Raw genomic sequence first — 27,118 nt, 5'->3', positions numbered from 1 at the left:
ACAACAACTACTGGATCAATCTCAATCAATGAAGCTTGTGGAATGAATCAGGGACGAACCTATTAAAAATGTTGGTGTCAATGCAGATCAGGGGCTGATCCAGAAGTATTATTGAACTTCCTTTAACATTGCAATACGGGGATATTTTTTTAATATTTCCCAGGAAATAGTTGAAGAATCTAGATTTTAAGGAAACTGATGGCGTAGGTATGTCCTCTTAAATTCAATATTTTAATATTGATGGTAAACGGTCAATTCAAACCTTCTTCATTCACACCAAAGGAAACTAAAATCGGTGTTGTTCAAATATAAACAAATGCATAAAAAAAACATAAGATCAACTACTATTTAAAAATCATTTCCACAATCCTGCACGTGGGAGTCACAGCATATGTGGACCACGGCCCGAACCGTCGAAGAAGAAGAAGAAGAAGAAGAAGAAGAAGAAGCGGTTTCCTGTGCGACGCCTACGTCACGTCCGCTCCGTCGATGCCCAATGCCCGAGTGAATGTCGGAGAGCAATGGCGGCGTGCCGGGGATCTTCGTCCAAGTGGTTTTTCACCCGGGAGCAGCTGGAAAACACGCCTTCCCGCCGAGGTGGAGTCGAACCGGACCGGGAGCTCTCCTACCGACAGCAAGCCGCGAACCTGATCCAAGACATGGGCCAGAGACTCAACGTGTATCCTTTGTAAACAAACTTCTTCCCCCCCCTCCCTCCCTCCACCGGACCGGAGGCAGCCATGGCGCTAGCGGCCGGAGCGGGCCCGTTACCGTTAGGCCGATTTAAAACCGGGCTCCGGGAGGAAGTTTCGACGCCTTTTGCACTCGTGTGTGTTGTTGTCACGTTTTGTTAGAATCACATTATACGGGATTGTCTTAACTTTGACTCTCAACGTGTGAACGTACCGGTTAGCTCAGCGCTAACACAGCACGTTAAGCTAGCTAGCTGGCTGGCGGTGGACGTCTGAGAGGCCGTTAGCCTTTTGCAGCTGTTGCTAACTACTTGTACACTCGAGGGAAACCACACTAACCTCCCCAGACCCACATAACTACTGTTAACAAATAACCACGTGCTCCATTAAGCAATCTAAACTCACTTGTGACTTTTTATTTACTCCCTTTTCACATTGAGGAAACACAGTTGTGGTTAGCACTAAGCTAAGTCACCGGCGGCACCGTGTCTTTGGTTCGGCTGCAAACTTTTCTCTGCCCCGACCCTCTCAGCAGTTTAGATAGTGCTGAGTGACTCAGTGATTTGTGTCTTATCTTGACAATGTAGCATAAAGCTTAACATGTTCCCCAATGAAGTTTGTCATTGTCCACAATTCTCCTTAACTCACCCTCCAGCTCTCAATTAACAATAAATACAGCCATTGTTTACATGCATAGATTTTATATGCACCACTCGTTCACCAAATTCCATAGAAATGTAAGTATTCTGTTGCACGATCTTCAGCTCAGTATCAAATGTAAGGTCGACTGTGACCGAAATATCATCCCTTGCGTAGACTGGCTGTAGATTTGATTGTCTTGATGCTTTCACGCAGATAATATCTCCCACCACCTTATTCTTGGCTGCTAAAGTTGAGGAGCAACCCCGGAAACTCGAACATGTGATCAAAGTTTCACATGCTTGCCTAAACCCCCAGGAACCACCTCTAGACACGAAAAGTAACGTAAGTTGGGGAAGCTCTGCAATATTGTACGGTTGAAAGTTGTTTTTTCTTTTTTTTTAAATCCTTTTCCACACGTGTCTTTCAAGTTCTCTCCGTGGTCATGGTTTCCCTGTGTACAGTTAAAAACTGGCTGTGTTACAATCCCTCGCCCTGTTCCAAGGGCCTTATTTTTTCTCATCTGGCCTGCGGTCGGTGTGTAACCCACACCCGCACCTACGATACGTAAGACTAGCAGTAAAAACAAGCCTCTCTTTGTGGAGTCCTGGCCATTTGAAATCAGATGTTAGAGGGAAAGATTAATAGACTCATTACAATTGTGTTGTAATGACTGTCTATCAAACTTCAGGCATACCTCCAGCAAGCTCAAGAGCTGGTGCTTCTTGAATCCATAGTGCTGCAGACCCTGGGTAAGTAGTGGTGACTGGAGTGGATGACTTGAGCGAGAGAGAGCACTTTTGTTTATCATAATCACTATCATCATTGTTTTACCATTATCAGTAAGGGAGTAGTGCTATTAATCACTGTTGAGTTTACTTGCCGCAGCCTGATAAGTGACATGTTTTATCAGCTACTGTATGGGTATCCTGTCAAATGTGTATTTTCAATAAATCATGTAAAGGTGACATGTCATTTACGTAATTGCTGTCATGAGCTTTGGTTTTGAATTAATTTGATTGATCTCACTTTTTTCGTCAAACCAGTTTTTGCTCACTTATTGATTGCATTTGTTAAGATGTAATCCAGAATGAAAGTGCTCACCGTTGAGTTGATTGCACTTAATTTAACCATAAAGTTCCACTCTTCACATTTAGCACATAGATACTTACTTGAATCTGAATTGACGCCCTATTAAATGATTGCTAGATCCTAAGATGACATGTCACCTCCCAACTGTGCTTGTGTTGAACTCACCTGTCGTGTATTTTGTTCCAGGCTTTGAAATTACTATTGATCACCCACACACTGATGTGGTGAAATGTTCCCAGCTAGTTCGAGGTAGAGGCTTCCTTCTTTGCTCTTTGTGCCCTCTGGTCTTGTTTGTCCCACCTCAGATAAGGGTGGGGAGGGGGGTGAAAACCTTGCAGACTTAATGGCTACATGACCACACGCCTTGTACTTTTGATGACCTTTTTAGTTTGTTGTTTGACATGGCACTTAAACAGCAACATTAACTCACACTTGATTAGGCCAAGTCGAAGATTGAATTTTAATCATTTGGTTTAGGGGTCTTTTACATTCAAGAGAATAGTGTTCATCCTTAAACAGATGCTCTTTATAGAAAATCACATGATTAAATTAGTGCCTTGAACTTTGTTTCACGTTTTTTTTTCAAATCTTTGATTACATACAATTGACAACTTGCCAAATGTAATATTTGTAAATAATTTTAACATTATACAATAATGGGTAAAGCAATAAAATCATACTACCCAATTATCTCCTAGTTTTCCTTGCAAATTTAATTTTGAAAAATCATCAATCATTCTTTAAGTTTCCACAATGTTGCAACAGCATTGTTCAGTCTTGGTTTTGGCCTAATCACTTCATTGAAAAGTAACTAAAGGCAAACATTCAGTTCCTGTCCTAATGATAGTGGAATGCTTTGCCTAGCTGAAATGCTAATCCCCTTTGCCTTTCCCTGTCTTTCTCTTTTTCTCTGTCTCTCACAGCAAGCAAGGATCTGGCTCAGACTTCCTATTTCATGGCTACCAACAGGTTGTTATCCTGCCCCTCCTTTGTTGCACTTTGACTGCACACCATAGCTTCCTGTAATGCAGGGTACCTTTTCGGTGTCCAACGGGCCCTACTTGCGCTGGTGGTTATTGGGACGCTTGCCTCTGCCCCTAAGCTTCCCTCCCTCGGTCAAAGGAAGCGGGCAGAATGGCTTGTAGCGTTACCGGCCCCGGTTGCAGTGCGGTGTATTGTACAAGGGACCATGTGTTGGCACAGATGGGTTGAATGCAAGATGTGAAGTGTAGTGGTGCGCTTGAAACCCACTTGTTTGTTCGGTTGCCAAAAAGTGCATAAGTCTAAAAGAGAAAAACACTTTGGTAGCCTGAATAGCAGCTAAAGATTTCACGATGTAAACATTTCTCGTAGAGGTCCTTCCGGTAAGTACCACGAATTAATTTTTAAAATTTACCTTTTCATATCCATTTATTTGAAAATGTTTTTATCTCCACAGATATTTTCAACTATTGCAGTATGTGCCTGTCTAATTTCCTGCTCTAAAACACCTTTCTACATGTAGCATATGTAAAGATGTGACAAGAAAAACCCAAACAGGAACAAGTAAAAACATGCATAATATGTAATGCATGTAAAAAATACATAAGGGATCTCTTGATACAGATAGAAATACATATTTATCAATTCTAAAGTGAGGACAAAACGTTTTTCTTGAGATTTCTTTTAGTACAAAACTAGGTTCTTAAAAAAAAATACAGAAGTTTATTTGCAACGAAATTGGAGAATTGGTTGACAGTGTCTGGATGCTGACTGCAAATGGTGTTAGGTGTTTTGACACTTAAGTTGGGTTGGGTACATTAACATTTCACATTTGATTCGTTACCGGTTTCGCTACCTGGAATTTGATATTGGTAACAGTTACTTTTGCCGGTACCCTGTTCTCCCTGTAATTTCACCTTCCAGAGGTGCATATTGATAGATATAGTGTGTTTGACCAGGTGTCTCATCATGTTAGATGTGTGGTTACAGCCAGCTTTACGTTTCAGTGTAACCGAACTTGAGACCGCTGGCCACTGCCTCCAATTATGGACACCGTAGCCTGATACATGCCTTTCCAGAAATGTAGCATTGCTTGCTACACAGATACACTACCACACAAGTATAAATGTTTAGGCTCGCCATAGATTCTGATTAACCTCTCAGTTTGATAATTTAACTTGCTGTCTTAGCAATTGATTTCGTTGGTACCCAACCCTACCTAAGAGTGAAATCTGTAACCTACTGACAAAATGGTAGCCCATTGTCAATTTGTATTTGTTATATTGGACGTAATATGAATATGTTGTACTTTCTAAATATGAGAAATACTTGCTGATTCCAAATTCCTCTAACCATTGATTTAGGATGGTGCTACACTCATTTAACAGTGTTTTTAACCATAAGTTGTTGTTGTGTTGACTATGATATTTGTTGTGGAAAGTCTCTGCAATGAGTGCATATACTTTTTAGTTGATAGCACTGCTGTAAAATTGTTGATGTGTGGGACTTGCTAGATTTATGGCTTTTAACATTGTCTAAAGACAGACAGACCCACACAGAAAGGGTTGTAGGAGCAACATGATGCAACTGTCACATGGGTGGCCTCAGGGCTCAGTGTGTCACAAGGGGTATACTACACTTAGCTAATACACATGGCCCTTCACTCACTTCCATAACTTTTGTTTTTATGTCCCAACATTTAAATCAGCAAAGTTCCTAAACACAAATCATTGTGTCATGGTGCAATTCAGTTATGTCCTGTTACATTACATGAAGTACTGCGAACTTATTAGATGTCTCCTGTATTGTTGGGAGTTTGACATGACCAAGTTTAATGTATCAAAACAATTAATTTCTGACCTTTTGCAACCAAAGCCACCAGAAAATTAAAGCCGTCCGCTCCCTCTTGTGTTTTCTTCTCTTTTCTCCACATGTTGGACCTATTGTGACCTCGCCTGGCCTGAACTAACTCCTATACCACACCTAACCCACACCTTCACATATGGAATATTCATTGTCTCCTACACGCACTCTACACTGGCACATACCTTCACACATTATACAGCCTACACCTCACAACCTTCTGCCTCCAGTACAAGCCCACAGTGATCGCCTGTGTGTGCATCCATCTGGCGTGTAAGTGGTCCAACTGGGAAATCCCAGTTTCCACTGATGGGAAACACTGGTGGGAGTACGTGGACAGCTCTGTGACTCTCGAGCTGCTAGATGGTGAGATTAATTTCATTGCTTTAACTGTACAGACACTAAACTTGCAGCAGTGTGTTATACCTTGCTATACACCTGTATTTAGCATAGTAAGGTTTTCTATGTAAGTTAACCCGGGGAAAAGTCAGATTAAAAATGTTTAATAGAAAATCAGAGGCAATTGAATTGTTTAACTTAACTGCAATGTCTGATGTCAACATTCATATCCTTGTAGAGTTGACCCACGAGTTCCTGCAGATTTTGGAGAAGACGCCCAGCCGTTTAAAGAGGATACGCAACTGGAGGGTAGGACATATTTTTGTACACCTAACCTTGCCCTTTAAACCAGCCAAAATAAAACAGTTTGGCAAAGATTTATACATTTGCAAGATGCTACATAGGTTATTTGTATCAGTGCCTTTGTTAAAAGTCCTCATCAGAGGGCTTACTTTTAACTGAAAATCTCTGCATGGCTTCAGAAATATGTCTCTCTGCCCTCTAGGCAACACAAGCTGCCAAAAAGCCCAAGAGCGAGAGCGCCCAGTTGATGGACGGTACTTTTGTTGGGCCCTCCATGCTCCAAGACCAAAGTGATGCCTCACTTGCTGGAAGTTTTTCCATGCCTGAAGGTGCTACCATGTCCCTGGACACGTTGGCCGGCACCTATAATCCTGCTAGCCACAGTGAGTGGCCCCAGGGCAAACAGAGCCAAGCAGGGTACCCTTCCACCTGTATAAAACAGGAACCCATCAGCATCCTCCTCCAAGAGCAGACACTGTCTTTGCAGACCACCTCTTCCTCTTTGCTTCAGCACCCACCCATAAACATAAAGACTGAAAAAACAGTGGACTTTAACCCTGTCAAACAGGAACAAAAAGGAGCTGGTGGAGCGGGTAAGCACCATATACCACCTCAGTCTTCATACCCTCCACCTCAGCCATCTCCTGCTCCAAAGCTTTCTCTGGACAAATACAGAGAGAAACTTGCTGCAGAGCAGGCTGTCTCAGGGCAGAAACGCCGGCAGGAGCAGCATGGAGGAGCAATGGATTGTGATGTTAGGGGAGAAATGTCGTCTTCCTCCTCTGCTACCTATGCACCATCATCTGTGAGCCAAGTAGAACATAGAAAACATTCACACCAGACGTCTCATGGTGGCCCTGGCAGCACTACTGCCTCCCCATTGAAAATTAAAGTCCCCTCCTTAACTTCAGGGCAAGAAAAACGTCATCACAGTGACAAACGGGACAAAGGTCTGCTTAAACTCCGCCTGGCTGTGCCTGGGTCTGGCGGCAGCTCCCAGCTGGGTGGACAACCCGGCAAAGACGAGCTAAAGATGAAGATAAAAGTTTCCTCATCGGATTGCCACAGCTCATCGGATGAAGGCATGGCCGCCACCAACAACAGCAAGAGTAAACATTCCAGCCCTCTGGTGAGTAAGGAGAAACATCGTGGAGGGGACCACAACGTCCATCGCCATCACAAGCACAGTCATCCTCACACGCACAGTGGCAACGGGCGAGGAGGTCCAGAGGGCCCAGGTGGTGGGGGAGGCCTTCTGCGGGGTACTCCGGGACCGGTCGGCATGGAAGGTACGACGCTTGCTCCACCTGGTTCCACAATGCGCAAGAGGGCACACCCAGAGGTCAGCCACAACCACCACCCTCCCTCCTCATCCTCCACTTCCTGCTCAAAAGTGAGCAAAATCTCCAAGGGTGGCACTGGTGCTGCAGGTACTTCATCTTTTTCTTCCTCCTTTTTCCCTCCTTGCTCCTCTCCTGTACTGCAGTGTGTCTCATCTGGCTTGCAGCTCTTTGGCTAACCTCCCTCCCTCCCCCCTCCTCTTCCTTATTCTTGTTTCTGCTCCTCCCCCTCCTGTCACACCCAGGTGGGCTGCGGACCTCTCAGCAGTACCCTCCTCCTAGTGAATCGCCACACGAAGTGGGAGAGCAGAGACACTGATTCCACCACTCTGGAGCTATGACCACCACGTGGAGATGGCATGAAACCACCCACAATTGAGACTTTATAGACTATGCTTACCTCCTTGTCAAGTGCCCTAGAAAAGTAACTATCTGATCATGAGACCTTTATTGAAAGGCAGAAAAATCGTATCTCCATGAAAAGTATTGTTCAAATTCTCAATTCCTGACAGATGACAAAGAAAAAAATGCTTCCTGACTGTCATATTTCTGGGCTGTGAAGCTCGGTCCTGTTTTTCTGTTAGTGTGTGGAATTGCTGCTTGGTTCTTTTTCCTCTTTAAGTGGGTCTAGGAATGTGCAATTTGTGGGTGTTAGTGGTGGGAAGAGGTTGAGTGTGTTTCCATCAGGAGGAAAGTCCCTCTGTACATTTGAAATCTCCACATGGAGAAACTAAAGTATTGCGAGTACTACAAGTCATTTAATCGAATCACAATTTTGCAGTTGAATGGAGGAAGCCAGTGGCCAATGGGAGGAGTTCCACTTATGTTTGCTGGCATTCCATTTAGTGCTGTTGATGGATGCTTTTTTAGATGTAAAGTTCATCTCCTCAATTACTTTTTTGTCTTGATTTCTTTTTATACTTAAGGACTGTGCATATGATTTGCATGTTTCAATCATCAAAGGGATTCAAAAGGAGAGCACTTATTTGCTGTTTACAGGAAGTGGAGATACATGTACATACATTTGTGTATGTTTGAAGAAAAAGAAAAAGCTATACCATGACTACTCAGGTTTGGAGCTGCTTGTAAGTATGTCAAAATAACTATAGTACCTATAAAGACTTTTATTTTGTTGATCTACAGTTGAGGCATCATCGGATGGATGTTTGCAGAATTCCAGTGGTGTGTTCTTCTCACAGCCTTCCTACAGAGGGTGCTGTGCTGTTCTATCACAGGAAATACCAGTTGCCGTCAGCAACACATGCACATTCAACACCTACTAATCACATCAGAGTGATGGTATTTGTACCAAAATTTATTTTTTTGACCTTTAAGTAGACCTTAAGCTAGATGCCAAAGGTTTTGCCTCTAAAAGAAAAAAAGGACAGAAGTAGTTTGCTATTATAGTTTACATAATCCTTTTTATTTTGAAGTGCATCAGACATAATTCCATGACATGAGGCTGTAGCCCCTTAGATGTGAGTGCATACAAGGGATACTTGTATCATTCAATCAGCCATTTACTGTACTTGTTAGGAGAGAAAAAAACAAATCATGGTTCTTTCCATTCCAGAACAGTGACTGATTGGCCATATGCAAGCAAGCTTGGATCCAAGTATCTGCAATATGGACATGTTTTTTTTTTTTGTCGCTGACATCCTCATCCAGGTGGTTGAATATATTATAGCCACGTACCTTTCCGGACATGTCTTTACATCAGTTTTATACCTTGAGCTCTACTCTAAAATCTTGACATGATCCAGTCTCCTCTTGTTTCTGACTCGGTTACTCATTTACTTGTAGAGCGCACGTAAAGACTAACAAGGCTAAGGCTGGATTGTTTTCTACCTTCATTAGGGATTTTACAGTTGGGCACACAGAACAACAGTTGTGGACAAATGCGCATATGCCACTCTTAACATCCTTTTTTCATTTCAATTCAGTATTACAAATAAACTTTAAACTTGCTGTTATCCTTACAGTATATAATCTTGTTGCTGTCATTTTATTGCACATATGTATATATATATCTATGTTGCTATACTGTAAAGATTTGTGAATTTCAACATGAGGACCGATGCCTGTACAGTAGCTTATGGTTCTTGCCACAAGCCCTAAAAACTCATCAGAGGAAAGTTATCAGAGGTGCGAGTAAACACTTTTCAAATGAATTTGATGGAAATTGGTTAGATTCTACAAGAACCTAAATATGCCAGATACTTGAGTTAAATGTATATAACATAAAATTATGGTATTTATTAGATTGGCACATTCATAAGATTGCTTATGAAAACCCAAAGTCTATAAGTAAATTGTCATCTATTTCCATTTTACAGGTTCTATCAATCTACCAAGTGAAATGACTGAATGTGCTTCTTGTGTAGGTCCATTTAAAATTCATCTTAAGAATGTAATGTCCACATGGGACATCGCCTACTGCCGCGTCAGCAGGGATAGGTGACAGGCCCTTCAAGGATCACAACAAAACTTCAAGTGTCCTGATTCTTCAACCTAAATTACACAAACAACTGTCCCGCTGAGCTATGTTTTGTTTTAGTGTAACTCCTTGTTAACCACAGTGTCCCTGTGTGTGACCACAGCAGTTCTTTTTTGTTTTTTCCCAAGAGTTCACTTCAGTCTCATTTTTGGGGATGAATGGATGCGTCAGGAGCTCGTCTGCAGACGGCCGTAGTCTCTGGTCACTAGAGTTAAGAGACAAGTGAAAATTAGACAACTTATATCTATACATTGAAAGTTATGCACTGAAATGGTTTTGCCCAAATTCAATCACAATCCCATTTCACACTACATATTTCAATTTTTCATCAAAATAGATTCTTCAAATATTCAACAACAGAGGACTAATGGTTTCACCTTGTCAAGCTGTTTTTTACGAAATCCTTTGCATTATCCGAGAACCCATCCGGTAAAGGGGGCATCGACCCCCTTTCAGCTCCAATGTAAAACAAGGCAGCCATCTTGTCCATGTGTGCCAGTGGTGGTTTCCCTGTGGCCATCTCAAACACTGTGCAGCCGACACTCCATATATCGGACTTCCTGCCGTATCCCGTATCATTGATAACCTAAGAAGTGGAGGAGATAACAAATGTCAAAAGTAATTAAAACCTTACTTTTTAATGCAGTAAACCACTTAAAAAGATAGGTCAGCAAATCAAAAAAGAAAACCACATAAAACAGCCCCGTGCGTACCTCTGGTGCCATCCAGTAAGGTGTGCCATGGACGGACTTTAGCAGGTCCCCACTACTACTTGCGGTGTGGTTCAGGCAGCTGAGACGTCGCGCACACCCAAAGTCTATGAGCTTGATGACGCCAGTGGGCATCAGCATGACATTGTTTCCCTTTAAGTCCCGATGAACCACCCTGTTCAGGTGAAGGTAGGCCACCCCTTCCAGGATCTGATGGGTGTACAGAGCTAGGACTCGCTCGGGCAGAGGACCAAACCTGAGAGCAGCAATGGAGACGATGTGTTGAAAACATCAGTGAATATTATTTGACATAAATGAAGCTGCCCTGAAGCTCAGTGTTTTGACAGATCCTTAGAAAGTGGTAAATTATATTGATTCAACCGTACCTGTGAAGGATGCTAGAGATGGATCCTCCTGGAACATACTCCATGAAGATAGAAACCATGTGCCGATAAAGACGGGTTCCCAGGAAGCCCACGATGTTGATGTGGCTGAGGGCCTTAAGCAGATCCACTTCGCCCTGCAGACGACCGTACTCTGTCTTTGCCGCTTCAGGGTCAGACGTGTGCAGACTGACCTGTTTCACTGCTATCAGCTTGCCCTGGCTGGTCAGGCCACAGTACACCTGGTTAGAAGGCAGCGGAAGTGGCTGGAGTTACTTATGCATCTGGGTCTGCTGCTGTATTGTATGAAATCATAATCCTTAAGGCAATAAATGAGGTGAGTCATTGTATTAAGCTTCTCAGAAGACCTACAAAGTGACACTTGACCTTACATTGGATGAGTTGGCTTTACAAGGAAATAATACATAGGTTTTCTATTGAATTCTGAAGTAAACTCTGCCACGTCTCGCCATGTTGAATAAAGAGAAAAGTAATGCCTGTACCCACTCAAACATTTAGTGGATTCTTCCTTGAGTCAAGCCCGACCCCTCCAAAACAATTCACAAAACTGGTTTAGTGGTTTTGTGAAATCCTGCTAGAGAAACAGACACAGTCAAAAGCATACTCACTGTCCCATAGGCTCCTCGGCCAAGCACTTCACCCTTTGTCCAGGTGATGGTGTCATCAACAGCCCCCCCAGAGCCAAGCAGCGCTGCAAAGTCTGCTGAAATATCCTACAATACACGAAGGTAGGCAAAACAACAAAGTGAACTGGATAATCAACTAAAAGCAGTCATAAAAATGCAATACAAAAAAACTAAATGGTGTTTAGTGCTTGGCTTTGTTTGATTGGTATATTATTGGTACGATGAGGGACATTTCAGTCAGTGAAAATGTGAGCGGCTTCTTAGCTCTGTTCAAGACAGATGGTTCCGTAGGAAAGATCTAGGATTCGTTAGTGTTTGTGAAAAGTCAGATTATAATACACCCCAAATCATTTTGGTTTACGGATTGTTCAAGAATAATATGAACCAAAAATCTTTACCTCGGGAAACCCATTTCTTCCTGTTGCAAGATCTTCTCTGACGGACTCTTCTTTGCTCGATTCCAGGTTTTCCGAACATGGGTCTAAGGAGACATCCCTCTCATCCAGTGAGATTAGCTCTTCAGCCAGACATTGCAGCAGGTCATCGGTAAGCGGGCCATCCCCGACTTCATCCAGAAACTTCTGGTAAACTGGGGACACAATAGTGTTGCTGCTGCTGCTAGAAGAGGCCCATGTGTCGATCTCCGACTGCTGGGAGCTTTGAGGAAACACAGGCGGAGGAACCAGTCGGCTTTCGTTTCTTGTCGAAGTCCTAGGGATTTCTTGCATATACAGGGACGTATGGCTATCTTTAGCATGAGATGAAGTTGCCATTGTCAGTATTTTGTCATCAGGTTTTAAAGTTTCAGTGTCATATCTTGAAAGAGCCTCCACTATGGTAGATAAAATATGATCTGCAGCCTTTTCTTGAGCACTAGTGTGATAAATCTCACCATGCTTAGAAAGAACTAACTTTGTGTCTAGTTTAGTCGTATTGTCTTTCCTTGATGGAGAAGCGAGGTGAGGTCTCACCCTGGAGGACGCGAGTCTCGGTTTGCTTTTAGTTGAAATCACCATACTCTCTCCCGGGCTTCTCCTCAATTTAGGTTGTTTCAAGGGTCTCTGTTTGACTTTCTGCGACTGTTGCACCTTCCTACATGGCGCAGACTGCACTTGTCTGTCCTTTGTTTTTTCACAGGAGCTGGAAACCCTCAGGTTCTCGTAGATAGGACCAGCAAACATCTCATAGATGGCTGGCCCTCCTTCCCCGCTCTGTATCTGCTGAAACATGTCTTTGTAGGTGAGGAAGTCAAGTGCAGATTTAGACCTTGTTGTCCCTGCTGCACTGAGTCTCTTCTGCTGCCTTGTGCTCTTCAGCTCCCGCCCCGGTGGTTGAGCTTTGCTGTTGTTTGACTTGTCCGGATTTGCTCTTCTGCTCAGTGGATGATCAATAACCTTCTTTCGTGGCGATGGGGTGTCAGAGCAATGATGAGAACCTTTCACAGGGTTTAGCTTTGATTTTACTTTGACTGAGGCCTCTCCACTAATAATTAGCTCAGGGCTTTTCCTGGTTTTATCCTTGACTTGTGTGGAAAGGGAGGGGCCCTTCATATTAGTTTTGGACTTGTGCCGACTAATGATACTTCGCTCTTTATGTGCTCGAAGATTGAAGGACTGGTTTGTTTGATAATTTGCTCTTTGTTCACGGGTCATGCCGGTTGTTGTCTCCTTACTCTGGGCAGGGTTTAAGACTTTCAGCATCTTCTTATCTGTCTTGGAATCCCCATTTGACAGTGGACGGTTTACTCCTGCTGTAAAGAGCTGCATCTCCCCCACGGCAGAGCTGATATTCAACTCTGCAGGCTCAGCACGACAGAGGACTTGAGGAACTACCTGGGTTTCTTCATCAGAGGAATCCTTCATTGTCACTTCTGTCTTTTTTAAATACTGGACTTCTTTTCTGTGATTTCCTCCAGAGCATGCAGCAGCATCCCCCTGTTCATCATTCATATCAAATATAAGTACACGGGTAATGTCACTCTCAGGGTCTGAACTTCCGCCTGCATGGTTCTTCTCCTCAGACTCTGATGTGATTGTATGGTTCACAGTGTCACTTTGTTTTGCATAGTTAGATTTTGTAAAGCTATGATTGTAAACATGCTCCTTTGAATAAATCATATTTGGGGCTTCGCCTTCACAATAAGAGTTTGTTGTTCTTTCAGTGCTGAGATCACCTTCACGGTTGATAGGATCCCCATCCATGTTATGTGCTGATCTGTGGATCACTGGAATCTGACTGATTCTCGACTGAACTTTAAAATGCTGCCTGGTCTCCTCAACCAAATCAGCCCGAGTGGAGATCACATCCTTCGAAAGCTGCAACACCGTGTCTTCATCAAACTTCAGATTGCTCTCCTCTGAAGATCTCTCCTGAACATCCCTCTCGTCATCCTCCAGATCAATTGAACTCTGGCTGCTGCTGGACCCGCTCTCCTCACTGCCACCCTTAGTAGTAGGCCCAGCGCGTGGGCTGCCCCGGAACAGCCGCTCTCTCCTCAGCCAGGTCCTGGAGCAAAGGGGGCTCCGGCTGATGGGCTTCAGGGGAACACGGTGCTTCAGTACTGGCAGAGCTGCACCGTCCCTGGGTCTGCTGCTCAGCGGTGCCAACAGCTTAGGTGTACGAGGGTTCAGAGCCGGAAAGGGACCCTGTGAGAAATGAGAAAACTTATGATAATGGGATGGCAAGGTAGACAAATTATTGTATTGCAAATATGGCAAACAAATGCTTGAAGCATATATAAAGATCTCTTTTAGTTAAACTCACCTTTTGTTCATGAACAGTATCTTGAGAACCAAGTCCTGAAAATAGATTAAATAAAAACTAAAATCAATTTAAACAACTTTAAACAACAAATCGAAATACTTTGGTTTGTGTGGTTTTAAATACATTATTTTACCAGTCAGTTGTCATACCAAAAAGGTTTTATTCATACATAATATAAACAGTGTCTTTTTATATTATTTTATAATATTTATAACATGTAAGATGGCACAAACATATAACTCCTCCTCTGATCCTTTGCTTCAGGAGTAACACTGCTTTGTAATTCTTAAAAAAAACGTATTAAAATCATATCCGGAGGTTTAAACACTCGAGGTGTATTTATACATACGGGTCTGGATGTGTGCCCTGGCCTGCATCATAGTGTTGGAACACAGTAGTGGTTCCATGAGGCTGGGGGCCGACCGGCTGAGCTGGCTGGGCTCAGCCACAGACAGCAGGCCGGGGGAGGATGGGCATGCAGCAACCACACTCCTGGTCCTCTGCCTGTGAGGGGAAAGTTACAGATGTACTTTGTTTTCTGAACACAGAAAAGTGAAATATGAATTTCACTTCACCACAGCACTTAATGCAAATGATAGAGCTGTTTTTAAACAGTGTTGATCAAATGTTAATAGCATTGCTCATTCTTTTTCACTTCCAGCCACAATACTTCAAGGTAATGAAAGGAGTGCATGCTGGGAGCTGCACCAGTGGAAAAGTGTGCCCAGGGAGTTAAAGTTTAACCAAACCTTTAACCTTTCAACCTGAACTCCTTACTTAGGTCCACAGAATGTGGTTTATGGTGTGTTTAAATTAAGGAGTGCCGCAATGTCAGTGTAGAGCTTAGATCAAGAAACAGAAATCTGTGTCACTTGAGGCTGGCAGTATTTTCCACTGTTCTACTCTCCTGTTATGAGATTGTGACAAACACCGTAATGACCTGGCTATCTGCTATTGATTGGTCTTTCTTTAACAAATGCCAGAACATAGTGAGTCTAGCTACCTGGGTGAAGGGGGGGCTGGGATGCAGGGAGTCCTGGTACTCAGCAAACCACACGAGGCAGCAGGATCTACGTGGCTCCAGCGTCTGCTGCTGTTATTCAGGCTCGGCAGAGACAAACCTCCTCTGCTGAGGAGAAGAGAGGAAAACACAGAAGCGTTAAATGGATACTCTTGTCATAGAGATACAGATCAGTTTGTGTGGGCGGAGTCAACTTAGAAAGTCTTGTGCCCCTGAGGTTTGTTTTCTTATGCTGAACTGAACCAAATGCAAAAATCCTCATTTTCCTCATCTCTCTTCATCACTGAAGGTTGTTGCTATGAAATTAGAGACCGGCTCAAAGACCTTTATTCTTCCTTGAGAGCTTGGACCTGTTTCAGTGGTGAGATCTCCTCATGCCAGACAATGGACTGATTCACAAAAGCCCCCCCCCCCCCTAACCTGTTTGGGTAGAACAGGTTGTCCCCTGGACACGGTGACAGGTGCCTGCGTACAGGTCTGAGAGTGTAACCGGAGAGGACACTGTCCTACTGTTGGTGGCGGTTGTTGACTATAGATTGGGAAGAGTGTATTATGTATACAAGAGACTGCAAGTGTGTGTGTGTGTGCTGGGGAGGGGGGGCGTTAACTGTACACGCATAAAATGTTCGTTTGTGCTTACGTATAAACAGATGTTGATGTGTTAGCACTGTAAATCCAATCAGCTCAGTATCATTAGCATGTAAATTGTTTTCTTCACAGCTTATATGCATTAAAAAAGAGTGTGTGTGTGTGTTTGTGTGTGTGTGTGTGTGTGAGATAGAGATTTCATCTGACCCACCTGCCTCCTCTCCCTGCGTCCTGGTAGGCTTGCCTGATGTCTCTCAGAGTGTCCATGGCGTTTTGGAAACACAGGGGGATCCCCTTATCTGCTCCAGACAAAAACAGAGCAACACAGTCACACCCACAAATCCTGAATCAAGTATCTCATGTTAACACACACTAATATCAAACTCTGTTACGTTTATATACCACGTATCTGTCCTGAGATAGTATGCTGTTTTTCTAGACGACCACACGCATGACAGCAAACTTACATCCAATCTTTCAAGTACACCAGCTACGAAACAAAAATACAATCTTCACAAACAACAAATCCGTGCTCATCGTAGAGAAAACTATGACATTACCTGTTTCTGAGCCCCTTGGTCCCCTCGGCCTCCATTTCCAGCCCACGCTTTAAGACTTATTGAAAGATCACCCCTTCATTCTGTCTTGGCTCCCTGTAGTCACATGTCTATCCTCCCAGTAACACTCTCTGTCTCTGTCAGTGGATGTTGTGTCCTCTCTGTGTCTCAGCCATGCTCTTGTGGCCGAGGTAAAACACGGACGAGCTCAGCTGAGAGGTCGTATTGTGTGTGTGAGACCCCTCCCATCCCGTCACGCCCCCCCTCACTGCCCTCCGCTCAGGAGGCGACAGGCTGTTTGGAATGATGCTGACCATCGAGAGGCAACAAACAGTTAAAGATGTTATCTTTTTATAGTAGTAAGCTGAGATCTAAGACACCCCCATCACCTTGTTGTGTTTTCTCCTCAGCGCTTCCATCCTCTCGTAATAAGAATCACAATCTAACTGGTTTAAAAAGCCCCCAAAGACAAATCGAATGAATTCCAGTTCCATATATTAATAGTTAACACCAGAGAAACCATTAAAACCCCAGGAGTCGGTGGAGGAGTTCTTACCTTGGCTGAGATCTTTATGATTGTCAGACGGAGGAGGGCACCCTGGAGACTCCAGCACTTCCTGGAAAGAACAAAGGTGGGCAATTTGTTAATTATACGTGTCTCAGTCTTAAAACACCGAAGCTGAAGTACTGCAGAGGTTCTGATGCAAACTGATGAGTTAACAAGTTGACAAATAAAACTACAAACCTGTAGCTATCACCAAGGTGTAGTTGTGAAATGTGATATGGCCTCAGCTCTAAGCCCTTGTTTAAATTAAAACAGACTATTGGGCCTCTGCAAAGTTATGCCCTCTACTGAGTGCAAGTCTTGAAAGCTTTTGATTTATTCTATGTAAACCTTTCGGTATAAAGTTCATGTTTAGTAGTTTTACTTCTGTGCATAGACGTCAGTGTGACTCTGAGGTCTGTATTGTGTCTTTTCCCTGTAAACCACCTGCTCTTCCGTCCCTGCTAACCAGCTGCCCTGCTCGTTTCGTCCTTCTATCAGTAAAGTGTCAGCTACACACAGCACCCCTCCTCCACACACACGCACACACACACACACACACACTCATTTATCTATACAGCCAATTACTGCTTCCACATATTTGTATTTTGGGTGACGACTCACTGCCCGTTTACCCTTGTGTGTGTTAACTGTGGCCACAGCCTTTCTCAAACACACACACACACACACACACACTTCAATACAACACACACATGTTTGTCAGGTTCTGTGAGGGCTATAGTGCAGCTTGGTCTGTGGGTGTGTTTTACAAGAAAAAAGAATCACAAGTACTTATTGTGTTCAGTATTCAAATTAAAGTGGATTAAATAGTGTATTTAATGTGTCAACGACTACAAACTACAAAACACATATCAACACACATCTCTCCCACAACTCAGAACAAGAATGACTTGATATCTTGACATTGAAGTGACGGTGGCTTGTCATGTATCACTTACCCCGGCGTGGCTGTACAGTAGACCGGGCTGCTGAAGGGTGTGTGTCGGTGTCGGGGAGGCTGCTGTCGACGGATGAGGATGAAGGCTCTCAATGTCCAGCTCTATGTCCGAATCTTCAAACTCTGAGTCTAAATCCTGGTATGAGGATTCGTCAAAGGCCAACGGTGACACGGGGTCCGCATCTGAATGAGAATAGAAATGATTTTACAAAACAATCTGGCTTTCTATAGACACCGGGTGAAGGAGAAATCACATCAGTTGCTCCCTGGTGAGACGAACTTTACAGGAAAACTCTGGGTCTGGGTCCACACCCCCTGCACCTTGTCCTGTTTACACAAGACGAAAAAAGCTTGAAAACAACTTCTCTTACCTTTTAACTTATTTTTTCCAGCCTCAGTTTCTCTATCGCCATTCGTAAACTGATTTACACTCATGACAGATCTTAGCAGCAGGGTCTCTCTCTCTCTCTCTCTCACACACAAACACACACACACAAACAAACCTTTCTTACACCCTCCCCACGTAAGTTAAGGCCATTAGTGCAACTGAAGAGGTTTTACTCTGAATAACAGGATTGTGACTGAACCTGGTATGCTGTTTGTGTGTGGGTGTGTATGTGAGAGAGAGAAGGAAAGTGTGTGTTCTTGCACATGATAAGGAGGATATATTTAGAGCAGCACACACATGCATACTTGGCTTTAAAGAGGCAGATAAATAAGTAACTGGTCAGTGAATCAGTAACGATAAGGAAGTGAATTCAGGAATTGGGTATTTTCTTTTTTACATTGCAAGAAAGCATGTTTTCAACAATTTTACCAATATTTCATGGATCTTGATTTAAAAATCAGGCAATTTAGGCAACTGATATTTATGAGTGAGTGAAATTTGGTGCAGTTTGATTGGATTCTAGGTGATGGTTGGTTCTTGCTGGAGGTCTGTGTTCTTACTGAGATCCACCTGGTTTGTTATATGTTTTCAGATTACATGTTGTTTGTATATAGACGAAGGGGGTGCGTGGCTCTGTCGTTTCAACAAACCCTTTTGTTGACTGTGTAATTCTAATCAGATTATAATAATTATCAAACATGACAATGAACAAACAGGGGTATAATCCCTTTTAAAGCCGATCACATGCACCGTTGGAATTTAGGTCAGAATTTTCCCACATCTTTCAAAGCTGTGTCAAAAGATTTATTCATGTATTTGGCACCAATGCTGCAGCAGAAACAAATCTGCTTACAAATAAAACTGTATTTTTGACATTTTATCTCTGTATGAAAAACCTTTGTGTAAACATTCAGAAGACATCCAGCAACACCAGCATTCATGAGAGGTTATGTTATTGTTTGAAGGTCGGTGGTTTGATCCCTGGCGCCGCAGTACACATGACGCCCCTGGTGATGTAACATCGCTGTGTGAGTTAGTGTAGTGCTGTGTATAGAACAAGCTTGGTATAGGTGACTGTGACTCGTGGTGGAAAAAGTACTTGGAGGAGTCGCTAAGTCTGTATAAATGCCGTCCATTGACCATTTAACTGCTCCACTGTGTTGACCAGCTAGCTGCTAAATGTGTCCGTCCACTGTTTGACACCTCCTCATCCTAATAAGGAAACATTTACATCATATTAGGATATGGTTAGGTTTAGGTTATGATTATGATATGGTTAAGTTGGGCTTGAATGAGATCAGATTTAAGTTAAGGTTTGAATAAGGTTAGTTTTAAGATAAGGTTTGGTTTAAGTTAATGTTAGAGGTAAGGTTCGGGTCAGACAAGTAGTAGTTTGGTCAAACATGGACTATGTCTCCAATGTGATGTAACGTCAATATAATGTCCTCTGGAGTGATGCAGTGACTGTGTGTGTGTGTGTGTGTGTGTGTACCTGTGTGATGCAGGCTCTCAACCATCATATGAATGATCTCCTCCTTCAGGGGGCTGTGGATACTTGCAGCGTAGTGGAGTGCAGAGCAGCCACTCTGGTCTCGTGCCTGCAGATCACTGAACAACAAGTTTGAAGACAGATGTGGATTTTTTAAAATACAAGGAACGAAAACATTTAAAGATATTTCCCTTTTGCATAAATGTCAATTCATACAACGATGGATGTTTTCTTACGCTGAGAGTCCCAGCAGCATCCTCACCACCTCCACAGGTCTGTGGTCCCAAGGCAGCGGCGTCACGATGCTCTGAAATAGGTCAATGTCCCTGACAGCGAGCATCACCGCTGTCACACTGTCGCTGTTTGGAACGTCCACATCCAAACCGTCTGTCTGAGCCGGAAACATGCAAAACACACAAAAACACACACATCATTAATACATGGTTCACACAAAAATTTGAAAAAATCCCCCCATTATCTCTAAAAACTTTGTGCACACGTTATTATTTCTCAGAGACATAATTCCTCTGCAAGTAGAAACGATTTCACAGGTAAAAAGTTACGTTTTTTAAATCGGTTTGTTTGAAAATATGGCAAATATGAATAAAGCTGCATTTGTTCATATTTACATAATTACATACGACAGGTTTTTATCTGCCATTATTATGTATTCCTTAAAAATAGTTATTAAAAAGAAAGAAAGACAGAAAGAAAGTAATTATCATGTAGTACAGCAGTATATTAATTCACCAAGGGAAACAAACTGGTGGATAATTCGACTCATTGTGTTTCTAGACACCTGATACTCATCATCACATGCTTTTCTAACACAAGGACACAATAGTACTGGAAAGCCTGTTTTACCTGGACTGACTGTGATGCAGGAAATGTCTGGTTGTGCCGAACCACCACCTCAGTTTTATCTATCATAATAATATATGACCTGTATTGATGATTTTGTATTTTATGTTATATTTGTTTTGGGTGTGTTTTTCATATGAGACATATGTGTTTGTATTTATGTTGCGTAAAATAAACATATAACTAAAAGTAAACTAATAATAACAACAACAATACTTATAGTAATAAAATTGATTATTATATTAATTCTTCTGGTTTGAGAGGTTTTAAATACTTTATTGGTCATATTCATTATAATTTAGCTGTTAGATGAGCTATCTATCCATAAATGTAATGGCTGAGCTATGAATAATAAATCTAATATATTATTCATAAACACAAACAGAATACCCAGTTGTGTTTTCATAACGGGAAAACTGTTGTTGCCCTCTGCTGCATTTGCTCATCTGGGAAACCCCCTGAACACCCAGGTGGGAGTGTGTGTGTGTGTGTGTGTGTGTGTGTGTGTGTGTGTGTGTGTGTGTGTGTGTGTGTGTGTGTGTGTGTGTGTGTGTCTGTGTGTGTGTGTGTGTGTGTGTGCCTCACCAGCAGCTACTGTAAGGTGTGCATGTCTCCCTGCCAGGAGGCCTGCAGCAGCCGGGCCTGGGGGGGCAGATGGGGCCTCGTCATCCACCCCAGCACTTTCCCCTGGAGCTCAGGGGGGACAACGTGGAGCGCTGTCTCCTGGCTGCGGTTACACAGGGTCACATCAGCCCCTGTCCTCATCAACCGCTGCACCACCTTTCCACAAATTAATAGGAAAATATTCAGTTTTAGTAGATTATACTTTTTAGTTGTAAAATTCAACTTGATATCTTCTGTAATTTAGTGACGTCATCCCTTCGCAGGGGGAGTGTCTCAACTGTGTTGCCAGTAAGACGTGCTTCTTTCAAACATGGCTCCCCCATGAGAAATCAGTTCCTGTAACTCCACATGCAAGTCAACATGTCTTGTTGTTATTGAAAGGAAAAATACAGGTCACGTGGCCGCTCATGCTTCCACAACCAAACCTCTCAGTGTCTCACCTGTAGGAATCTTACAATGAGCTATGGACTGATGTCAGAGCTGCTAAGTGTTACAACAGCAAGGGAACAGAAGGAAAAACCCTGATAGCACATCAATAAGCCTTCTCATCCTCCACACACACACACATCATACCTCAGTCATGCCTTTACTACAGGCTGTGATAAGTGGAGTGCAGCCTTGCTCCTCCTCATCCTCAGTGTCCGAGACCTCCTGCCCCTCCTGCTCCTCCTGCCCGCCCTCCTCTTCTTCGAGGCTCAGCACCAAAACATCTTCATTCATCTCCCGCTGCTCCATGTTCTCATCGACACCAAGGCACCTCTTCCCTGTCCTCTCGCTTCGCTCCACAGTTCACTGGTTTCCTGTCAGATCTGCACGAACCCAAGGCTGAGGAAGAGCAGGAATAATTAGAAATGAGAGGAAAAAAAGAATCAAATGATCTTAAACACAGCAGCGATGTGTTTCTACAGTCGTCTGTGTGTTTGTGTGATCGTCACTGTGATGTTATCGCTGATGTAACTCTCTGATGAGCCAGTGGTCCCTACAGAGTCAGCACAGAGGCTGTGACGGCGACTATTGTCACTTAATTAGATAACACACACCATTATATATTCAATGTTTGCAGGAGCACATGTACTCTCTCTGTTTGTGTGTGTGTGAGGATATTTCTGGGAAGTGACAACACTTTTCCAATGGGCTGTTTGGGGGTTAACACTTAGTTTTAGGGTTAGGTTTAGAATTAGGTTAATGTCAGGTTAAGGGTTAGGCATTTAGTTTGGATGGTTAAGGTTAAGGTAAGGGGCGAGGGAATGTATTATGTCAATGAGTGTCCTCACTAATGTAGAAGTACAAATAGCTGTGTGTGTGTGTGTGTGTGTGTGTGTGTGTGTGTGTGTGTGTGTGTGTGTGTGTGTGTGTGTGCTCCCCCTCTGGTTTAATATTTGACAAACACAAACAGAGCATTTAAGTAGCTAATACATCAAAATCAATATCATAAATTCACAAGAAAAGTGTGTTTTAGGAGATTGAGTCTCCTAAAACAGACAGGAAACTGTCTGGAGATTGTTGACAGGTTTGTAACTCATTCATGGTTCTTACAGATTTAAAGTTCAAATAACCATTAATCAGGGTCAAATGTTAAAATGAACTCACTGTGGAGAATTCATTTCACTCTTCGTTCTCTTCTTCTTCACATTCCTCGATCAGCTTCTCCATAAAACCTTTGATCCTTCTCCGGCAGACTCTCCTCTCCAGTGCTTCCTCTCCACTTTTCCGTTTTGCTGCACACCTCCTGCTGTAAGTTTACTCTCGGTTGCCGTGGAGACGGACAGACGGTCGGCCAGGCGAGCAGTGGTTTTAAATGCCAGCCGTTTGTTGCCTGACGCATTAAGACAAAGTTGAATGCAAATGTTTTTTCCCCCAACATCTTTATATCAGCTGTGGGGAGAACTCGACGTAAGGAAACTGCTTCTGTTGTGTTTTTTGAACTTTAGTAAACATGATCAAACAAGCAGCTTTTCCATGCTTTTGCTAGAACGGAGGGAGGTTTCATCACCTTGTGGTTTGAGTTAGACTTTCAGCCTAGAATTTGTTGTGGTCTGATTTTCACACTGTCTTTATTCCTACTACCCTCTGTTCGACAGAGATAATACAAATATTCTTTACTTCATCCTCTTTACTGTCTTCAGCCTCCTACAATTCTCCCCCCATCCTCAGTGTTTCTTCCATAACACTTTCCACTTTCCTGAGTCTCCTTGAAGCCACCCAGTCTTTTAACCTGTTAACTTACAGAGGTCAGATGTTTATACTGGGGGAAAAAAATAATATTTACGATCAGTTTTTAGGCCTCTGAACCAGCAAAAACCCGAAGTCAGTTAGTTGCACAGTAAAAATACTATCAGCTCATTATAAACCTGTAGCCGGTCAGAGGTGTATTAGGATTTTGAGCATTTAAAAACATTGTATAATGTTTTCTTATCATCATGTATTTACCCCCAAAAAATAAAATATAGAAAGACATTTCCATGATACACTCAAATCTCTCGATGTTCACATTAACCATCCGTCCTTTCTCAGTGCAATAACCATTTCCTCATCTGGCTTCATTCAACAAAATGTCAACTCTTCTTGAGCTGAAAGAAAAGTTGTGTTTTGAAATGTGTCAAAGCATTTTTTGATTTTCTTTTCTTCCACTAGATGGTGATGAAACCTCTTATAGGCTCAAGAGGTCACTGTTGATCAGCTCTGAGAATGGGACCGGTCATTTATTGAGCTGAGGCAGATGAGAGGGCTTTTTACTTTTTATAAATTTCATTTTTGAGTCAGCAGTTAGCAGCGAGCGGTGGCATGATTATGTTTAAAAACAGAGACTAACACAAGGTGGCTGTGCCTCAGGAAGGGTTGACCGTTAACCAGAAGGTCTGTGGTTTGATTCCCGGCTTCTCCTGTCTGCATTCTAAAGTGTCCTTGGATAAAATACTGAACCCTTTGCCCCTGTTAGCTGTGCTAGGTTGTGAGTAGCACTGTGTATAGAAGCCCTGTATGAATGTGTGTGTGAATGGGTGAATGTCTCTTGTACTGTAAAGTCATTTACATTACTTTCCATAAGTGAATGTGATGATTGAGTGAAAATTATAGTCATACAACAAATGTCATAAAAGATTCAAAGTGAGGAGCATTCACTATAAACTACTGAGTATCTATAGGGAACAGTGAATGAGTGATAGATTGAGAGAAATTCTTATTTATTTCCCAAATGTTTCAGACCCAGCTGTTCCTCACTGGGAGCTGTTGTAACTGAGGTAGCAGAGAGTCTGACAACCAAACTGCAGAAGTCCACTGGCCCTGTGGCTGATGTCATCCAGCTTCAGACCCCTGCTGCTGTTGAGTGAGTGCCTCTTCGTGGTGACTCCTCAGGCTCTGTTCAGACCTGGTATTAACATCCATCCTGACAGATCCCATCACAAGTGAGCAGCTCTACGCTCATGTTCACACCTGCCATTCAAATGCTTCCTGCTTGAATGTGACCACTTGGGATCAGATCTCATATCAATTACACACCTCCATCTTCTCCCATTTGACATATGTGTGTTTGTCAAATGAGAAATGACATTTCATTTCAGAGGTTTTTTTTCTGTCTTTGGTCTGTGAGCTTTCTCTGTTTCGCTGATGTAACACGGAGATACACCAAGTTCGTTTCTGTCAGTGAAGAGCATAAAACAGCAACGGTTCAGCTCACACTCCCGTCCCCTCCATCCCACGTAGATGAGTCATCTTTGGACCTTTTGATATAAATGAATGTGTCTATTGTCACTGGGTTCAAACTAAAAACTGCAGCCAAAGAGAGATACTTTTTTATACAATTCAAAAGACACAACAAACTTGTATGTTTCCAGCTGCTCTGATCTTTGAAAATAAACTCATCTTAATATTCAACCTCACACTGATGCTGGAGCGCTGCATAGGGATTTATTTAAAATTCATTTCTGCTCAACTCTGCCAAAGAAGTTCAGTGTGACAACCTTCTCCTTTGATAACAATGCCAATTTACACCATAAAGTATCTTCTTTTATTTCTCCGTTCGGGGGAAGTGACAAATTGGACAAAGTTATTGAGTCATTCATCTACAGCCTCCGTCGTCATATGTAAAGATATAAATGAGATTCTGGGGGAAACACATGAACTCTATAGCTCCCTCATTAAATAGTCCATTTTAAAGCTCGTTATTCGACTCAGCTGAATGAACTGTACACCACCACTAGATGGAGGTGTCGTACAGTTGTGAACCCTCTGGAGCTCACATCCACTGAGTGTGTCCACGCTGCACCTGTCTTCATATCCACACCGCAGCTTGGCACCACGACTTTTACGCACACGCACCAAGCTCTCCATCCTCAAGACTGTGTACGTTCAGAGTGATGTATTTCTGTACTGCTTCACCCCCCCCCCCCCCCCCCCCCCCCCCCCCCCCCCCCCCCATGGTAACACCACAGTTATGTAGAACTATGGTAGAAACTGAATCTGCAGTTTGAAGTTTGCTGCTTTGGTCACTGGTGTGTTTCCGATGAACCAGTGGAAAAGTACCACTTCCTCCCTCATCGCTTCACCCTCACCCTGCTACACTCGGGTCTGTCCGGTGTGTCCTCCGCTCACCCACAGTCGTGTCCACCCCTGTGAGAGAAGCAGCGTGTGTACACCCCCACTCTCCCTATCTCTCTCTCTCTTTCTCTCACTCTGCTCCGCATGGTCCCAGTCTGGCGCCTCCCGTTGCGCACAGCCACAGCGCAGATGCCAACAACCTCGCCAAGCGCGCTCCGGATTTCTCCCGACCTCAGGACGCCTGCTCAGACAGATGGATGCAACTCTACCACCCAACATGCTCTTGACTTCCTAAGGAGCAGCAGGAGTTAGGACGAGTGTTGATGCGCAACGTCGAGCGGTTTTACGCACGGTGCAGGAGCAGAAGCCTTTGGCATTACGTGGATTTCTTCACCTGCCCTCACTTATGGTGATGCCTCCCACACTTTGAGCTCTACTAAGTTGCTCTCCCCCTTTCTCATCCCTCTCCCAAACTTCGCTCAGCGGAGCGTTCTGACAGGATGGGACCGCAGACCAGGACAGCTCTGTGCAAACACACGCTTCTGTGGTTCGTTGTAGGTGAGTCCTGACACACTGTGGCTGCATTGGTGAGAAGGCTTCAAGATGCGTGACGGTTGCCTCAGGAAAACATCATAAGAGGGGAAATAGATGGACCCTGCAGGGGTTTGGATGTAGCCTAGATTGTGTTCGTGGAAGCTTAATAAGGCGGATTAAAGCCAGTTCGAATACTCTGCTCCACATGCAGAGTCAAAGGAAGGAAAATACTCCTTCTTAAAACTACTACTAATACTTAAAACCCAAATATGTGTATTTCAGCAGGAGAAGCTTCACAAAAGAAGTGTCACAATGTCCCATAGACTCTTGTGCTTGCATGTGATCAGCAAACACATTAACATTTACTTTTATGACTGTATATGGAGCGGCCCATGAAATACTTGATTCCCTCTGAGTTTGTCCTTAAAGTATTGACCACCTAACCTGATTTTACAATAGGATTAGTGCTGTGGTGAAGTGTAAACACAATAATCTTTGTTTTAAATACAGATTTTCAGTTCAATTGGGAAGTGGTGGATGTTCAGGGTGGAAGTGGTTACAACCAAGAAGAGGTTTGAGAAGCAACTGGTTGGTTCACTATAAAGGCTTTATCCCAATAGAGAGATAGAGAGATAGAGAGATAGATAGATAGATAGATAGATAGATAGATAGATAGATAGATAGATAGATAGATAGATAGATAGATAGATAGATGGATAGCACTTGTAATTTTACATTTCGTTGAAGAAATTCTGTGACTTAGTTTCAT

The 27,118-nt window shown here is 43.1% G+C and overlaps 3 protein-coding genes across 17 annotated transcripts in view; 2 read left to right on the top strand and 1 right to left on the bottom strand.

The window, feature by feature from the left end:
* The first annotated feature begins 443 nt into the window (after nt 1–443).
* ccnt2a (cyclin T2a) lies at nt 444–9,235 on the top strand. 7 transcript variants are annotated; one of them, XM_034573492.1, is made up of 10 exons: nt 444–679; nt 1,348–1,429; nt 1,548–1,676; nt 2,023–2,083; nt 2,610–2,672; nt 3,347–3,392; nt 5,470–5,633; nt 5,845–5,915; nt 6,112–7,339; nt 7,495–9,235. In XM_034573492.1, exons 1-10 carry the CDS (start codon nt 522–524, stop codon nt 7,566–7,568), a joined length of 2,076 nt encoding a protein of 691 aa, XP_034429383.1. In that variant the 5' UTR covers nt 444–521; the 3' UTR covers nt 7,569–9,235. The 7 variants fall into 7 exon arrangements, 6 of the variants coding, with proteins under 6 accessions (XP_034429383.1, XP_034429387.1, XP_034429382.1 ...); XR_004612468.1 differs by lacking the exon at nt 7,495–9,235 and having other exon boundaries at nt 474–679; nt 3,347–3,787; nt 6,112–6,143; XM_034573491.1 differs by having other exon boundaries at nt 475–679; nt 6,112–9,235.
* Nucleotides 9,236–9,438: 203 nt separating this feature from the next.
* map3k19 (mitogen-activated protein kinase kinase kinase 19) lies at nt 9,439–23,087 on the bottom strand. Of its 8 annotated transcripts, none has more exons than XM_034573487.1 (18): nt 22,870–23,087; nt 21,853–22,104; nt 21,241–21,435; nt 20,031–20,185; nt 19,798–19,913; nt 17,919–18,100; nt 16,972–17,032; nt 16,070–16,157; nt 15,253–15,378; nt 14,599–14,753; nt 14,250–14,284; nt 12,196–14,131; nt 11,885–12,114; nt 11,469–11,573; nt 10,843–11,081; nt 10,460–10,712; nt 10,124–10,332; nt 9,439–9,951 (listed from the first exon to the last, which is right to left on the bottom strand). In XM_034573487.1, exons 4-18 carry the CDS (start codon nt 20,132–20,134, stop codon nt 9,819–9,821), a joined length of 3,972 nt encoding a protein of 1,323 aa, XP_034429378.1. In that variant the 5' UTR covers nt 20,135–20,185; nt 21,241–21,435; nt 21,853–22,104; nt 22,870–23,087; the 3' UTR covers nt 9,439–9,818. The 8 variants fall into 8 exon arrangements, with proteins under 8 accessions (XP_034429378.1, XP_034429379.1, XP_034429373.1 ...); XM_034573488.1 differs by having other exon boundaries at nt 11,885–13,292; nt 13,392–14,131; XM_034573482.1 differs by having other exon boundaries at nt 11,885–14,131.
* A 2,832-nt stretch (nt 23,088–25,919) lies between these two features.
* The window catches only part of ramp1 (receptor activity modifying protein 1), a 45,213-nt gene continuing 44,014 nt past the window's right edge, over nt 25,920–27,118 (top strand). The window contains exon 1 of one of the 2 annotated variants that reach the window (XM_034574034.1): nt 25,920–26,373. In XM_034574034.1, the coding sequence (XP_034429925.1) occupies nt 26,316–26,373 (58 nt within the window). In that variant the 5' untranslated portion in view covers nt 25,920–26,315. The remainder of the gene's footprint in view (nt 26,374–27,118) is intronic. The other variant, XM_034574033.1, reaches the window with a different exon arrangement.

The sequence above is a fragment of the Hippoglossus hippoglossus genome, chromosome 21 (assembly GCF_009819705.1).
Source record: "Hippoglossus hippoglossus isolate fHipHip1 chromosome 21, fHipHip1.pri, whole genome shotgun sequence".
Classification (NCBI taxonomy): domain Eukaryota; kingdom Metazoa; phylum Chordata; class Actinopteri; order Pleuronectiformes; family Pleuronectidae; genus Hippoglossus; species Hippoglossus hippoglossus.
The sequence above is the reverse complement of the archived record's forward strand: the minus strand, read 5'-3'. Positions and strand labels throughout refer to the sequence as shown.

Excerpts from the sequence above, each read along its gene's own strand:
- ccnt2a (XM_034573491.1), top strand. The coding sequence starts at position 522 with ATGGCGGCGTGCCGGGGATCTTCGTCCAAGTGGTTTTTCACCCGGGAG. Across the intron at positions 1,677-2,022 it reads CTCTAGACACGAAAAGTAAC|GCATACCTCCAGCAAGCTCA; the intron begins GTAAGTTGGGGA and ends ATCAAACTTCAG. Across the intron at positions 5,916-6,111 it reads AGAGGATACGCAACTGGAGG|GCAACACAAGCTGCCAAAAA; the intron begins GTAGGACATATT and ends TCTGCCCTCTAG.
- map3k19 (XM_034573482.1), bottom strand. The coding sequence starts at position 20,134 with ATGCTCGCTGTCAGGGACATTGACCTATTTCAGAGCATCGTGACGCCG. Across the intron at positions 18,101-19,797 it reads TGAGAGCCTGCATCACACAG|ATGCGGACCCCGTGTCACCG; the intron begins GTACACACACAC and ends ATTCTCATTCAG. Across the intron at positions 14,132-14,249 it reads ATACTGTTCATGAACAAAAG|GGTCCCTTTCCGGCTCTGAA; the intron begins GTGAGTTTAACT and ends CATTTCTCACAG.